The sequence below is a fragment of the Ooceraea biroi genome, chromosome 10 (assembly GCF_003672135.1).
Source record: "Ooceraea biroi isolate clonal line C1 chromosome 10, Obir_v5.4, whole genome shotgun sequence".
NCBI lineage: Eukaryota > Metazoa > Arthropoda > Insecta > Hymenoptera > Formicidae > Ooceraea > Ooceraea biroi.
Window position 1 is genome coordinate 3928991 of NC_039515.1, and position 15857 is coordinate 3944847.

General features: G+C 42.6%; 1 protein-coding gene across 1 annotated transcript in view; it reads left to right on the top strand.

Annotated features, from left to right (window-relative positions):
* LOC105278470 overlaps positions 1-15857 on the top strand; it is a 97768-nt gene that overhangs the window by 43820 nt on the left and 38091 nt on the right. The window contains exons 38-57 of the mRNA XM_026972855.1: positions 406-1191; positions 5894-6037; positions 6107-6184; positions 6628-6810; positions 6964-7287; positions 7489-7869; positions 8000-8323; positions 8509-8814; positions 9009-9317; positions 9405-9719; positions 9802-10110; positions 10346-10675; positions 10884-11852; positions 12073-12399; positions 12540-12842; positions 12928-13257; positions 13504-13812; positions 14024-14335; positions 14561-14878; positions 15044-15673. Coding sequence (XP_026828656.1) covers positions 406-1191; positions 5894-6037; positions 6107-6184; positions 6628-6810; positions 6964-7287; positions 7489-7869; positions 8000-8323; positions 8509-8814; positions 9009-9317; positions 9405-9719; positions 9802-10110; positions 10346-10675; positions 10884-11852; positions 12073-12399; positions 12540-12842; positions 12928-13257; positions 13504-13812; positions 14024-14335; positions 14561-14878; positions 15044-15673 — 7287 coding nt within the window. The remainder of the gene's footprint in view (positions 1-405; positions 1192-5893; positions 6038-6106; positions 6185-6627; positions 6811-6963; positions 7288-7488; positions 7870-7999; positions 8324-8508; positions 8815-9008; positions 9318-9404; positions 9720-9801; positions 10111-10345; positions 10676-10883; positions 11853-12072; positions 12400-12539; positions 12843-12927; positions 13258-13503; positions 13813-14023; positions 14336-14560; positions 14879-15043; positions 15674-15857) is intronic.

Genomic DNA, 15857 nt, shown 5'->3' on the forward strand with positions numbered 1-15857 from the left:
GACACCATTTTTATCTTTTCTTTTAGGATGAATGTTTTAACAGATTGGGAACTGCGAAAGGGACATTCTCATATACCCATGCTTGATATTTGCTGATATTCACGGGTTGTTATTTCTTCCTATTCTGAAATCTGTGGGGGCTTGTGTTGTAAATATCGCTGCTTGCCGTTGTGTAATTTTCTCTGAGAAGATATCTGATGTTTTGAAAAAGTGTAAAAGTCGTTCTCTATACTTCTCCACCGAGCTACCCTACTTTCATCATAAATACAAAGCATGTGGTTTATGTTATTTGTGAGAAAGTTTCTTTTCACAGTTCTTATAAATGCTTTTTTCTTTTTTTTTCCTGTCCCACCCACCGACCCACCGACTCTACACCACGTTGAACACCACTATCGCGACCAATAGAACGCGAATGCACCAGCGACTTAGAGTGCCCCAATGAAAAAGCCTGCATAAATCTACAATGTCTGGACCCGTGCGCGCTACGCGGTGCCTGTGGGATCAATGCCCTGTGCCGAGTGGTTCTGCACAAGCCGCGTTGCTCGTGCCCGCAGTGTTATATCGGTATGCCCCATACGGCCTGCCATCCAGATTCCAAATGCGACACGCTCAATCCCAAACCTACGCCGAGCATCGGTTGTTCTTCCGACTACGACTGTCCGGAGAGCCTCTCCTGCCACTCCCAGACAGGCGAGTGCCGCGACCCATGTTTGAGTTCTCGGTATACCTGCGAGGTGAACAAGAGGTGTCAGGTGCGGAGTCACAAACCTATGTGCGTTTGCAAATACGGCTTCGTGGTCAACGAGATCGGGGAGTTGACCTGCGCCCCCGACACGCTCACCTGCTCGAGGGACTTTGATTGTCCCTCGAATGCCGCGTGCGTCAATGGGAAATGTCAGAATCCCTGTAACGTACGAAACAAAAGACCGTGCCCGGCTGATAAAACCTGCGAAGTCCTGGATCACCGTCCCGTGTGCATTTGCACCAAAAACTGCAATCCCTCCCTCTCCATTTGCCTGCGAGACAGTGGCTGCTCTCCAGACTTGGCGTGCCGCAACTATCGCTGCGTGGACCCATGCAGAAACTCCACCTGTCCGGCTGATGCCCCCTGTTACGTGGAGGAGCACAAGCCTATCTGCAAGTTCTGTCCCCCCGGCTTTGTGCCAGATACTAAATACGGATGCATGAAAGGTAAACACCATTTCTCAGAACATCTATCTGAGTCTTGTCATTTCTTCATAGCCGTTATCACGTCTTTACATTGCCTGGCCTTACACGAGACATACAGTTGCTACTTTTCAGGTTTCCAATCGTCCAAACAGCAGAATATGCTTAACACTGTAATAATCTCGAAATTTCACTTCTGATTGATTTTATTAGCGGCAATTAGAGAGTTAACGGGAAATGCCACAGGAATAGTTTTTCCTTAATATTGCCGTAATTAGAAAATACATATCTCCCTATTCTGTTGTCTGGACGCATATTTCAGGTTCCAAGTTACAAATACAAGTTATCTCCCATCTCCTGAACCCCCACTCTACTCTGCCGATCTCCTCAGTCTACTGAAGGATTCTTCCGTTACATCTGTCTCTGTAAAGACCTAATAATGTTTCTTATAATCAGCTTACCTATATTACGCAAGCATGCAAACTTAACTCTTAATACGTAGCAGTTGATAGAAACTGTAAACTTATCTGTAGCATAGCCTAATCAGAGTCGCTTCCTGATTTCAGTTTCGCCACTTTACCAGTTGTTATGTTTATTGTTATATTGTATCCGCAGCAGTTCTTCACCCCATGCCCAAGCCAGTTTGCGAGTCCGATGATGACTGCAGCGATGCAGAAGCCTGTGTCGAAGGCGCCTGCGTTGATCCTTGTATGAAGTATGAGTGCCAACCGGCGGTTCAATGTCGGGTTGAGGCGCACAAACCTGTTTGCGGTTGCGATCCTAACGACGCACGTTGCTCACCGAGTGGTATAACGACGTTGCGTCCCGTAGATTCAGATCACACTTTTGAGACTGCTCATACTATATTACAAACAACACCGAATCCTAGTACTCTGCCGTCTACAACAACGGAGGCAACTACAATCCCTTCAACTGAGATTACTGAAATTTTATTGGAAAATATTACTACTGAGGCGACGAAAGAATCCCATACGACGATTGCATCGACGGAAATTATTACCGAGTCTTCAGGATACACAACAACTATATTTCCGATATCAAGTACAACCGAGATCGGTATTATAACGACAAATATTGAAATTGTAGATAATGTTACATCCAGTCGCTCGACCACTCCAACTTTTGAAAGTACCGATCTTGTTGAAACTACTTCGGTGAAATATACGACAGCACATTCCACTACTTCCGAAATTGAATTAACAAGTACTTCTGCTATTCCAACTACAGCGTACAGTACGGAAGAAACTCTTACAGAACTATCTTCTATTCCAATCGCGACAACGACAAGCAAATTTGAATCTGGAGAAAATGCTACGACAACTGAGATGTCTAAAACAACTGGCGAAAGTACTGAAACGACCACGGTTTTGAAACTTACGGAAACTAGCATTACAGAAGTTCCTGAAAATGTAACAATAGTTCCTATTACAGAAGTTCCTCATGTAACTATTGAGAAAACTTCAACAATAGCAACAAGCACGCAAGAATATCTTACTACCACAGAATCTAAAGAATTAATAACAGTAAAGCCTTTAGAAGAAGTCACTGAATCATATACAAAGAGTATTACCGACACCACGATTACTACAACACTTCTCGAGCAAGAGAATCATACTGTATCGTCTCCAAGTATTTTAGAACATACTGAAACGTCTACCATAAGTATCGAACGTGATACTGCCAAAGAAATCACACAAGAAACGAGCACTGCCGAAAGTACATCGTTACATACAACTGAGCCCTATGAAAAAGAGACTACTTCATTATCTACAACTACGACTCAGAAAGAAATCACACAAGAATCGAGCACTGCCGAAAGTACATCGTTACATACAACTGAGCCCTATGAAAAAGAGACTACTTCATTATCTACAACTACGACTCAGAAAGAAATCACACAAGAATCGAGCACTGCCGAAAGTACATCGTTACATACAACTGAGCCCTATGAAAAAGAGACTACTTCATTATCTACAACTACGACTCAGAAAGAAATCACACAAGAATCGAGCACTGCCGAAAGTACATCGTTACATACAACTGAGCCCTATGAAAAAGAGACTACTTCATTATCTACAACTACGACTCAGAAAGAAATCACACAAGAATCGAGCACTGCCGAAAGTACATTGTTACATACAACTGAGCCCTATGAAAAAGAGACTACTCCATTATCAACTACGCCTGAGTCTCCCATCTTTACGACAAAGGGATTAATCCCTGAAAATTTGGTTACTCCACATAAAGGCACTAATATTTCTACAACAAAATTTTCTATGACTGAGCAATCTACAGAACAATCTACTACAGAATATACTACAGAATATACTAGCACACTTGAATATTCGAAAGAATATTCAACAACGGAAAAGCTTAAACCATCACAGCAACCAACAGAACAATATACTATTACACAAGAATACAGCACAATTGGATACTCTACTGAACAAATGACTATTACAGAAAGTCCCAGAACATCGACATATTCTATGGAACCGCATTTCACTACCGAGCAGCTCGGAACATCAGAGCAAACCGAACAGTATATCACGTCTGAACAGCCTACAACAGCAATCTTTACTACAGTACAAACTACGGAACAAACAACGCATTACACTTCAACTGAACAGTCTACAGAACAAACTTCTACAGAAGGCTCTAGCACATTGAGGTATTCTACAGAAGAGCATTCTACCACAGAACAGCTTAAAACATCGATGCAACCTACAGAACAGTACACCATATCTGAACAATCTACAAAGATCTCAACCACAGAGCAATACACTGAATCTCCTACATCTGAATATCCTACAGAGAAATATTCTACAACAGAACAGCTCGGAATATCACAACAGCCAACAACGGAAACATATACTACTTTGAAACAATATACTACAACTGAACAACCTACTGAACAGACTGAACAATATACATCGAAATACTCTACGGAACTTTATTCCACTACTACTGAACAGTTGAGGACATCAGAGCATCCTACGGAACAACATACTACATCTGAACCATCTATAAAACAAACTACAGAAGGATATAGCACTTTAGAATATTCTACAACAGAACAGCTTGGAACATCACAGCAGCCTACTCCGGAATATACTACTTCGGAGCAATACACGACTTTAGCATCTACAAAACAGGTTCCAACTACGGAACAATACAGCACTTTAGAATATTTTACAACAGAACAGCTTGGAACATCACAACAGCCTACGCAAGAATATACTACTTCAGAACAGTATACAACTGAACAGTCTACAAGACAGATTTTCACAACAGAAAAATATAGCACTCCTGAATATTCTACAACGGAACGGTTTGTCACATCTGAAGAATCTACACAACCATCTTCCATTACAGAACGGCACAGTACAACTGCTTACTCTACTGTACAATATTCAACTACAGAACAATATTCAACTACAGAACAATATACTATGTCTGAAAATCGCACTGAAATGGAATTTACTACAATAACAGAACAATATACAACACAGCAATATTCTACAGAACAATCTACTACGCCTGAAGTCATCCAGAATAAAACAGATGTGATCTGCGAGTTGGATACTGAATGTACAGAATGCGAGATTTGCATTGACCGCTTATGTCAGAATCCATGCAAAACTGGCAATCTATGTCTAGACAATGTTTTGTGCGACGTAATAAATCATCGGCCAATCTGTCTAGATTCAAGTACCGAGCAGAGTACGTCAAATTGTAGCGTACTCCCAGGTAAAGACTTTTTTTCTCGGGAGTTTCGTAATTGTTTCGTAGTGGTATCATTTCATGTTGTTGTTGCCGATGTATTCTCCACGAATGTTTCCTTTAGTGCGAGTCCACGTTATTGTATCCAGATGAAAATTGGAAGCAACCAATTCTGGACAGTGCAGACACCGCTTGCAGAGCGATCAGTCATTTCACGAAGTGGCTCACTCGGTGCAAACTCATGACTCGAAATGTCATCGGGATACCATAAGGGATTTATGAAACGTATATAAATCGAACATCTATCTGTTCGTCATCCCTGTGATGAGTGTACCAAAAATTGTCAATAGACAATCAGACACTGCCTTCCCAAATGCAGACAAAGGACTGCTGCATTAGCGCTTTCTGCATGATGTACATTAATGCTTGTGCATGTGTTTCTTTTGCAGCTTTTAAATGTCTAATATCTAACCGACTGCGATTTCAGTTTTCTGCGCTCAAGTGGAATTATTTATTGTACGGATTTTCTGCATATCATCGTATGATATGTAATGGTATAATAACAATTGCATTATATTATTGCAAATATATTGCATTACATTAATGTTAAATAAATTATGGCAAATAAAAGAAAATTATTTCGAATGCAAAAATTATTCCGCTTGAAAGTAGACGCATCAATATCTTTTAGCCGCTATACTTGACACATGTAACACAAATAATAATACTATATGTCTCATACATTAGAAGGAAGTAGTACATTATTCTTGTGAATTCATATTTGTACATTGCACTGTCTATTCAATAGACCTAAGTGTGTTTAATAGCTACCGTTTTTGGTAGGACGTACCAAAATGGTAGCTAAATATTAGATTAAATAGAATTTCCATTGGGATACATGTATATGATCATTTCATTCAATGCTTTCATCGCTCGTGCCGTTAATTCCTACATAATTCCTAATGCGTACTTGTTTCGCTAGACGTGAAATGTACGACACATAGCGACTGCCCGGTCCAACTGGCCTGCGTAAATCAACAGTGTCTGAATCCTTGCACCCTGGGTAATCCGTGCGACTTCATCGAAGTGTGCCACGTTCAGGATCATCGGCCGGTCTGCGTGAAAGGTACGTCAAAGTTACGTTACTTTTGATCGTGCAATTGAAATCATTCATTATTCCATGCAATCCTTTCAGTGGACGCGAACAATGCGGAGTGTCCCTATTGTCCACCCGGTATGCAATGCGATCCGTTGACAAATACGTGTGTCAAAGGTTCGTACAACCGTCGGCATTGCGAACGAGCTTTATCTGATTTTATTTTCAGTTTTTTATATAATTCTCAGCAAATTTGTAAATATGTGTATGTACTGTACATATCTCACGTACATATTTTGCAATCTTGTCAAGACTCTTATTTATGAAGCACGGAACGTTTAGTACTACTACATCTATCGTGCACGAATGATTATGACGAATGATTTCTTGAAAAATATTTATTATCTTTCTGAATACATCTCTTTTATTGGGGAGAACTTACTTCTCTCTCGATTGACGCATTGATTCGCATACTTCTCGCACATATGCAATGAAGCCTGCAATACGGAGCAGACGAACACGTGCTACGCAAAGAAAACTTTTCTCATCTCATCTCAATTCTTGTACTTGTGCACAATATTTCCTGGGGCTACATGGGTTCTTTCACTCTCTTTCTCTAGCGGGTTGCACTAGCAACAGCGATTGCCCCTTGACAGAGGCGTGCATTGGCCATACTTGCCAGGAGCCATGTCTAGTTCGGAATCCTTGCGCGGAACATGCTATTTGTATTAATACGAATCATGGAGCAGATTGCAGCTGTGAGGAGGGTTATGCTGGAAATGGATTCTCTTACTGCGATTTGCGTAAGTTTCGGCGATGTTACGACTTCTGAATTTATAAAGCAATAAAACTAGATGACATAAATCTCGATTTTATTATCTCGAAAATTAAAAATATAATAAACTAAAAATATTATATTTGTAATGTCGTATATTTAATGTCTTATAATTTTCTAGTGGAACAAAGCAAGAATATTTGTCACTACAACGAAGACTGTCCTCCGCATATGTATTGCGACCGACTCAACAGACTATGTATCAACCCTTGCGCCGAATTTGACTGCGGTACTAACGCGAAATGTATCTCCAGCAACTATCAAGCTCAGTGTACGTGCCTTCCAGGATATCAAGGCAATCCTCAGGTTGACTGCCAAGAGATACCGACTTCCGATCCTTGTGTTCCAAATCCCTGCGGACTGAACGCTTTATGTGAAAATGACAACGGAAATCCCGTCTGCTTCTGCCCGAAAGGATTAACCGGAAGTCCGTTTGAACAATGCAGTATGTATAAATTTTCACAAAGCATATTAATCTCGTCCATAAAGAGATTTTTATTGAATAATATTTGCATCAATAATGTTTATTCATAATTTAAAATTATTCGCAACTATCGCAAGTAACAAATTATCATCTTAAATATAAATATTATATTGTAGAATATGGGAAAATTTTTTCTAATGGATCAATTCTCTAATGTATTAGTTCCTGAAGGCGATCAATGCGAGGGCAACCCATGTGGTGCCAATACAGGATGTCGCGTGGTGAACGGACTGGTGACGTGCTTCTGCCTACCAGGGTACGAAGGAGACCCACCACATTCTGCCTGCATATTACCGAGCACCTCTTGTGATCCATCTCCGTGTGGCCCCAACACTCGCTGTTCCGTGTTGAGCAACGGCTTCGCAAAATGCACCTGTCTACCCGGCTACATCGAAAGTCCTAACACCATTCGGGGATGCGTACCAAAAGTCGATCAATGCGAAGTTAATCCATGTGGTTTCGGAGCATTGTGCAACACCACGAGAATACCACCCTGTTACTGTCCAAAACTCATGGTTGGAAACCCATACAAGAGTTGCGGAGGTAATCATTATTAATGCCTGATTAAATTTAAAAAAAGATACAATACAATAGTTATAAATTAAAAAAGATCCAATATATAAACTGGTAATCAAAAATAGTTAACAATGGCGATGTTTTCTTAATTGCGCAGCACGACCAGCGGAACCGTATGATCCTTGTCTACTGTCACCATGTGGCAAGAATGCTATTTGCACATCAATTGATGGCATAGCCAAATGTACATGCGTACCGCCGTTTGTGGGCAATCCTTACATGGACGGTTGCGAAGCCGAGTGCATCATCAGTCGAGATTGCGAGAGTCACCTGGCTTGCTTCAATCAGCACTGCAGAGATCCGTGTCCAGGTGTATGCGGGGCTAACGCGCGCTGCGAGGTGGTCGATCATCTTCCGATGTGCTCCTGTTTGCCAGGATTTACTGGGGATCCATTTAGAGCTTGCAAAGTGGAGAGACCCTGTATGTGGATCTTATAGTCGATACATTTTACATTTCGTTACTCTATTATGCACAATAATTCATTAAATTTAAGTGACAGTGCAACAGTTTCTTAACAGCATAAGATAAAATAAATTCATAGGTAATAATAAAAAAATGATAGCATAGGAGGCATAGAAAATCTAATTCGAATGTATTTTTTGTAGCAGTGCCAGATCAGAATCCGTGCATGCCTTCACCATGTGGCCCGCACAGTATTTGCCGCGTAATGAACGACCGCGCAGTTTGTTCCTGCAGTCCGGGCTACCAGGGCACTCCGCCGTATTGCCGTCCGGAGTGTCTCGTTAGCACGGAATGCCCGGCCCATTTGGCTTGCATTAATCAAAAGTGCAGCGATCCCTGCCCGGGTCTGTGTGGTTTGAATGCTCACTGCCAAGTTCTCAATCACAACCCCATCTGCAGCTGTCCTCGTCAGTACGTCGGCGATCCATTCACACAATGCGCCCGGGAAGGTAATACATGAATATACATGAATAATACATTAATTTCTACGCATGCACATTAGATAAATATTTCAATCTAAAATGATTTCTTCGCAAATGGAATATCATATTTATTAATGAACGTTTTCCTGAAAAAAAGAAATATTTCCTTTTTTTAAATAAATAAAGGAATTACATTTAACTCAAAATTATATTACTTGCAGAACCTTTAACGCCAACTACGAATCCTTGTTTGCCGTCGCCATGCGGATCTAATGCCGATTGCCGCGTTCAAGAGAATCATCCGATATGCACGTGCATCACTGGCATGTTCGGAGCACCACCGAATTGTAGACCCGAGTGCATAATCGACCAAGATTGTGCCAGTTCTTTCGCTTGTATTCAAAGGAAATGTCTGGACCCGTGTATCGGATCGTGCGGATTCAACACAAATTGTACGGTGCTGAATCATCGACCCATGTGCCAGTGCTACGTAGACTATGAGGGAGATCCTTTCTCGGGCTGCGTTAAAAGTAAGATTTTAATAGAATATATTGCACGCCGGTAAAACATTAGCACTTTACTTTATGTACGCTGAACGATGTATTTTTGCTCTGCAGCTACTTTCCCAGCGCAGTTGCCTTGCGATCCTTCGCCGTGCGGCGCGAACGCCGTATGTAAAGAGCGTAACGGCGCGGGCTCTTGCACCTGTCTGCCCGATTATACCGGCGATCCGTACGAGGGTTGCAGACCAGAATGTGTTCAGAACTCGGACTGCGTGCACACGAAGGCTTGCATCAACAACAAGTGCAAAGATCCGTGCGTAGGTGCATGCGGAATCAATGCGCAATGCCAGGTTTATAATCATCAGCCGTCCTGCAGTTGCCTTTATGGCTACACTGGAGACCCGCTTAAGTCCTGCCACCAACCGATAGGTACACTTGCAATGTTTTTTTGACATTTGTGATTCAGTCATGAATAAATTTGAACTTCCGTAATGTGATCGATTTCTTACAGAACCGCCAGTGCCGCGTGATACGTGCCAACCATCTCCCTGTGGACCGTACAGCAATTGCCGTGTCATTGACAATCATGCAGTATGCTCCTGCCAACCCAACTACATCGGCAGTCCACCGTCCTGCCGACCGGAATGCGTGGTCAGCACGGACTGCAGTCCGAACGCGGCATGTATTGATCAGAGATGTAAAGATCCATGTCCAGGCACATGCGGCGTGAATGCCGATTGTCGAGTGATCAATCACAATCCAGTGTGCATCTGTGCGATCGGTTATAGCGGAGATCCGTTCTTCGGATGCGTCAAAGAAGGCAAGTTTCAAATTTTTTAGCTTAATATTCGAATAATTTAATACATAAGACAATCTCAATGCATAACTATTTTAACATAAAAGTTACTATACAATGGAACAAAAATAGATATTATTATAAATCTTTTGTATTTCTTCAAACAAGGATATAATTTCATATTATTAAATTGCTTGGCAATATCTGCTACTTTTAAGAAATATAATATAAATTTTTTGATATATCGATACAATTATAGTAGAGCCAACACCAACACCGAAACCAAGTGGCAATCCGTGCATTCCTTCGCCATGCGGACCAAACTCCCAGTGTCGGGTGATCGATGGTTTCCCAGCGTGTTCGTGTCTACCAAATTACGTGGGCCGTGCGCCAAGTTGCCGTCCCGAGTGTGTTATAAATGAAGGATGCCCCGGAAATTTGGCGTGTCAAAATGAACAGTGCGTAGATCCATGCCCAGGCTCCTGCGGCGTGAACACATATTGCAACGTTGTGAAACACAATCCTGTCTGCATCTGTAACGATGGCTACACGGGCAATCCATTCACCGAATGTACACCTATCGTGGAAAGTACGTTTTTCATGTTATCTACACGTTAGTCCTCGTGCAAACTGTTATCCATTATTATGAAACGCACAAAATGTTTCATATTTTATAATTATTTATCACTAATCATTATTATTTAATTAACAGTTTTTTATTATTTAATATTCCATAGTACTGCTTGATTCTTAATCATAGCATTACCGCGTTCTGATCGATGATCGATTATTTCTAGCACCCATCACAACGGAACAGCCTCGCACGCCGTGCAATCCGTCACCATGCGGCGCAAATGCCGTTTGCAACGAGCGGAACGGCGTTGGATCGTGCACATGCCTGCCACAATACTTCGGTGATCCATACATCGCCTGCAGACCGGAATGTGTGACCAACACGGACTGTGATCGCAGCAAGGCCTGCCTGAACAACAAGTGCATCAATCCGTGCCCAGGCACCTGCGGTCGGGACGCCACATGTCGCGTGGTCAATCACTCCCCGACGTGCTCCTGTCTTCCGGGTTACAGCGGCGATCCGGTGATCGGTTGTACCGTCATAGAAGCGCCGCCAGTTCAACCGATCGATCCTTGCGACCCATCACCCTGCGGACCCAACAGCAACTGTCGCATCTCCAACGGGCACGCGGTATGCCTGTGCCAACCGGGATTCTCCGGCATCCCGCCAACCTGCAGACCGGGCTGCATTGTGAGCTCCGAGTGTCCGCAGAACAAGGCGTGTATCGACAACAAGTGCGCTGACCCATGCCCGGGTTCGTGTGGGCAGAACACCAACTGCCTCACGGTGAACCACAATCCGATCTGCAGCTGTGCCAGCGGCTATGCTGGCGATCCGTTCGTATACTGCACGCGAATCAGCAGCACATCGCCGTTGCCGAAGGAAGAGGGTGATCCGTGTTTGCCGAATCCGTGCGGCCCGAATTCGCAGTGCAGAGTGATAGGCTCGCATCCGGCATGTTCTTGTTTGCTGAACTACATCGGCCGCCCGCCAAATTGCAGACCGGAGTGCACCGACAGCTCGGAATGTCTTAACACCGCGGCCTGCATTAATCAGAGGTGCAAGAATCCCTGTCCTGGCGCGTGTAGCGAACTTGCTAGATGCACGGTGCAGAATCATGTGCCGATCTGCACCTGTCCCGAAGGATACGAGGGTGATCCCACTGTGCGTTGCATCCTAACACCTCCGCCAGGTAAGAAAAAATCTGATACTCAACAATAAAAATGTTTGGATATACATGCGATGTATTCTAAAATTTGTTTATTCTAATGTAATGTAATAATTAAATCGTTGTTTTATGTTTGGCGATTTTTCAAATAGAATCCAATTTTGCATGAGTTCAAAATGTATTATTTTACATATAATTAATATTTTTATAGATTTTTTAATATATTTCTCATGTGTGTTTATAGCGCCGGATCAGACGAATCCATGCTTGCCGAATCCTTGCGGTCCCAACGCGCAATGCCGCGAAAGAAACGGTGCAGGTGCCTGCGGATGTCCTCCTGATCTGATAGGCGATCCTTACGATGTCGTAAGAGGATGTCACAGAGAATGCGAGACCAACAATGACTGCTTGCCGCAATTGGCATGCGTTGGCTTCAAATGTACGGATCCATGTCCCAATACATGTGGAATGTTGTCTATATGTAACGTCCAAGCGCATGTTCCAGTCTGTCTGTGTCCACCAGGATACACGGGAGATCCGTACTTCGCTTGCGAAATTGAAGAGATGACGAGTAAGTTTCTTACATCGTTAATGGCTCAAAAAATAAATATATCAGTAAAATTATTTTAACGAAATATTCATAAAATTAGATTAAACGAAAATTTTTTAAGTGAAAACTGTATTACATAGCGATAATGCTATCTTTTTCAGAAAATGCAGTGGAACCGTGCTCTCCATCACCCTGCGGTCCTAACAGTAAATGTCGGGTGGTTAACGGCCAAGCCGTGTGCACTTGCTTACCAGAGTACAGAGGCATTCCACCGTCATGCAGGCCGGAATGCGTTGTTAATGCCGAGTGCCCACCTCATCTAGCGTGCGTAAATAAGAAATGCGCTGATCCGTGCCCGAATACCTGTGGACTGAGGGCGCAATGTATTACGAAAAATCACAACCCGATTTGCACTTGTCCTGCCGGATTCACAGGAGATCCTTTCACTTTGTGCTCGCCACATGGTAATTAGTAAAAATTATCATAATTATAGACACTTCTTTTAGAATCTAAAAGAGATGTATAATATATAATGATGACTTTATTCAGTTCCCAGCGACATTCCGACAACTGAGCGACCACCATCGTGCACGCCATCACCTTGCGGTCCAAATTCCTTGTGTCAAATAATATCTGGCAATCCCGCTTGCTCTTGCCTACCCAATTATATCGGTGTACCACCGCAATGCCGACCAGAATGCATTCTGAGCTCCGAATGCAAGAGTCTTCTCGCTTGTGTTAATCAGAGGTGCACGGATCCGTGCCCAGGCTCGTGTGGAGTGAACGCTCAGTGTCACGTACTTAATCATTTGCCAGTTTGCACGTGCATGGAAGGTTTTACCGGAGATCCATTTACGCAATGCAGCATCATTCCACCAGGTAAATGAGATATAACAAAATTAATTTTGAACAGTTAAAAGTCTTAATAATATATTAATAAAATTATTACAATATATTATTACAAATAATAGCAAAATGCAAGAACTGTAAGAAATCGATGTATAATTTTATTTGCAAGAATTATATTAGCAATAACAAATGATTTTCGTTATAAGTTCAATTTTGCATTATGAAATGCATTTGATTTATTAATTTGTCTTTAACACGAATGTTTTATCTTTATAGTTACAGAACCACCCTCCATGGATCCTTGCGCTTGGTCCCCGTGCGGTCCGAATGCCATATGCGATAACGGCGAGTGTAGATGTTTGCCCGAGTACATCGGCAATCCTTACGAAGCCTGTCGTCCCGAATGTATTCTCAATTCTGAGTGTCCTCGTGACAAGACCTGTCTGAAAAATAAATGCAAGGATCCCTGTCCCGGAATATGCGGCCAAAACGCGCGATGCGACGTAGTGAATCACATTCCTGTCTGCTCCTGTCCATCTGGATACGTAGGAGATCCGTTCGTCAGCTGTCGTGTCCAACCAACAGGTACGCAAGCATATTCCTCAATTTTATATATTCTTCACTTCTGCCTGATCATTTTACTAAATTTTAATAAATTTATTTATCTGATAATAGACAAAACTCGTCTTCAAAATATATTTTATATAAATATATGTCAATGTTTTAATTTACAATTTTTGAATTATTTTGCTTCGATTAATTAATTGAAAAAAATTAATTCTCGCGTGTGCTGTAGTGCCGCAATCTCGAAAGGATCCATGCACATCCTCACCCTGCGGACCGAACAGCCAATGTCGCAGCATCGAGGATCACGCTGTTTGTTCGTGTCTCCAAGGTTATCTCGGTTCTCCACCATCCTGCAGACCAGAATGCGTTGTTAGCTCCGAATGTCCGCCAACGCGGGCTTGTGTGAACAAAAAGTGCACGGACCCATGCTTGGGTTCCTGCGGCTTGAACGCGAGATGCGAAGTGATCAACCATTCACCAATATGCAGCTGTCTGCCTGGACAGACTGGAGATCCGTTCAGAAGTTGTTACGATATTCCAAGTAAGAAAAAACAATTAATTCATTGTACAGAAAATTATATTAAATTATATTAAATATAATTTTGTGATGCCAATAAAACAAATTCTGCTATAATCGTAATAATATTCAAATATAATAACAATCAGTTTCTCATTAATTATAAAATCGTAATGAAAGCAAGAAATATTAACTTTTAATATTTCTTGCGTTCTTTTGGCAGATATAGAAACTGTATTGATGTTTCAGTACCACCAGAACCTAAGGGTCAGGAGGATCCTTGCAATCCTTCACCATGCGGACCGAACTCACAGTGCCAAAATGCAAACGGACAACCGTCGTGCTCTTGTCTGCCCACGTATATCGGCACTCCGCCATCATGCCGACCAGAATGTGTCATCAACCCCGACTGTTCTCCAGAAAAATCCTGCATCAATATGAAATGCAGAGATCCTTGCCCGGGATCCTGTGGAGACAATGCCGAGTGCAAGGTGGTCAATCACGCAGTGACCTGTTCGTGTAAGATCGGATACACAGGCAATCCGTTCGTGCAGTGCGTGCGTGAAGGTACGTTCAATTCAATCATAATTTTATTTAATTTATATTTTTTAACTCATTTTTCAACTCAACTTTCTGCTAAATAAGCATTAGCAGATCTTTTAAGATTCAATGTTTAATTTAATATTTCAAGACCATCGTGCTGTTAGTCAATCAAATCTTCTTTCCCTACAGAGGAAACGATAAATCCGTGCGAGCCTTCACCATGCGGCGCCAACGCGATCTGTCAGCAACGAGATAACGCGGGTGCTTGCATATGTATCGACGACTATCATGGGAATCCTTACGAGGGTTGCCAGCCGGAATGCGTCCTGAGCGCGGATTGTCCCACGAACAAAGCTTGCGTCCGCAACAAGTGCAGCGATCCTTGCCCAGGCGTGTGCGGCGTTCGGGCGCAGTGTTCCGTCATCAATCACATTCCCACGTGCACCTGCGAGCCCGGATACATCGGGGATCCATTCACGATCTGCACCTTCCAGCCGGAAGTGGACACCGAGCCCAGTGTCAAAGATCCGTGCTCGCCTACACCTTGCGGACCGAACAGCCTGTGCCGCGCTGTGAACAATCAAGCCGTGTGCACGTGCCAAGAATCCTTCGTGGGAGTCCCGCCGAATTGCAAGCCAGAATGCGTCGTCAACTCGGAGTGTCCGCAGAACAGAGCGTGTCATAAGTACAAGTGCACAGATCCATGCCCCGGCACTTGTGGAGTGGAAGCTGATTGTCGCGTCATCAATCACAATCCGCTCTGTAGTTGCCCGCAAGGAAAGACGGGCGATCCGTTCTCCAGATGCTTCCCTCAGCCAGGTAACTGTCATTATTCGTAATTGTTATATAAAAATGATTATTAATTCGAGATAACGCTGAGATAATCTATTTAACTAGCTTCTTACCTCCGGCCATCTTTATAGTTGAAATATTTTGATTGAAACATATTAACGACAATAAATTTGGAATAATTCATGTATGTAAAATTATATTATTATAATAT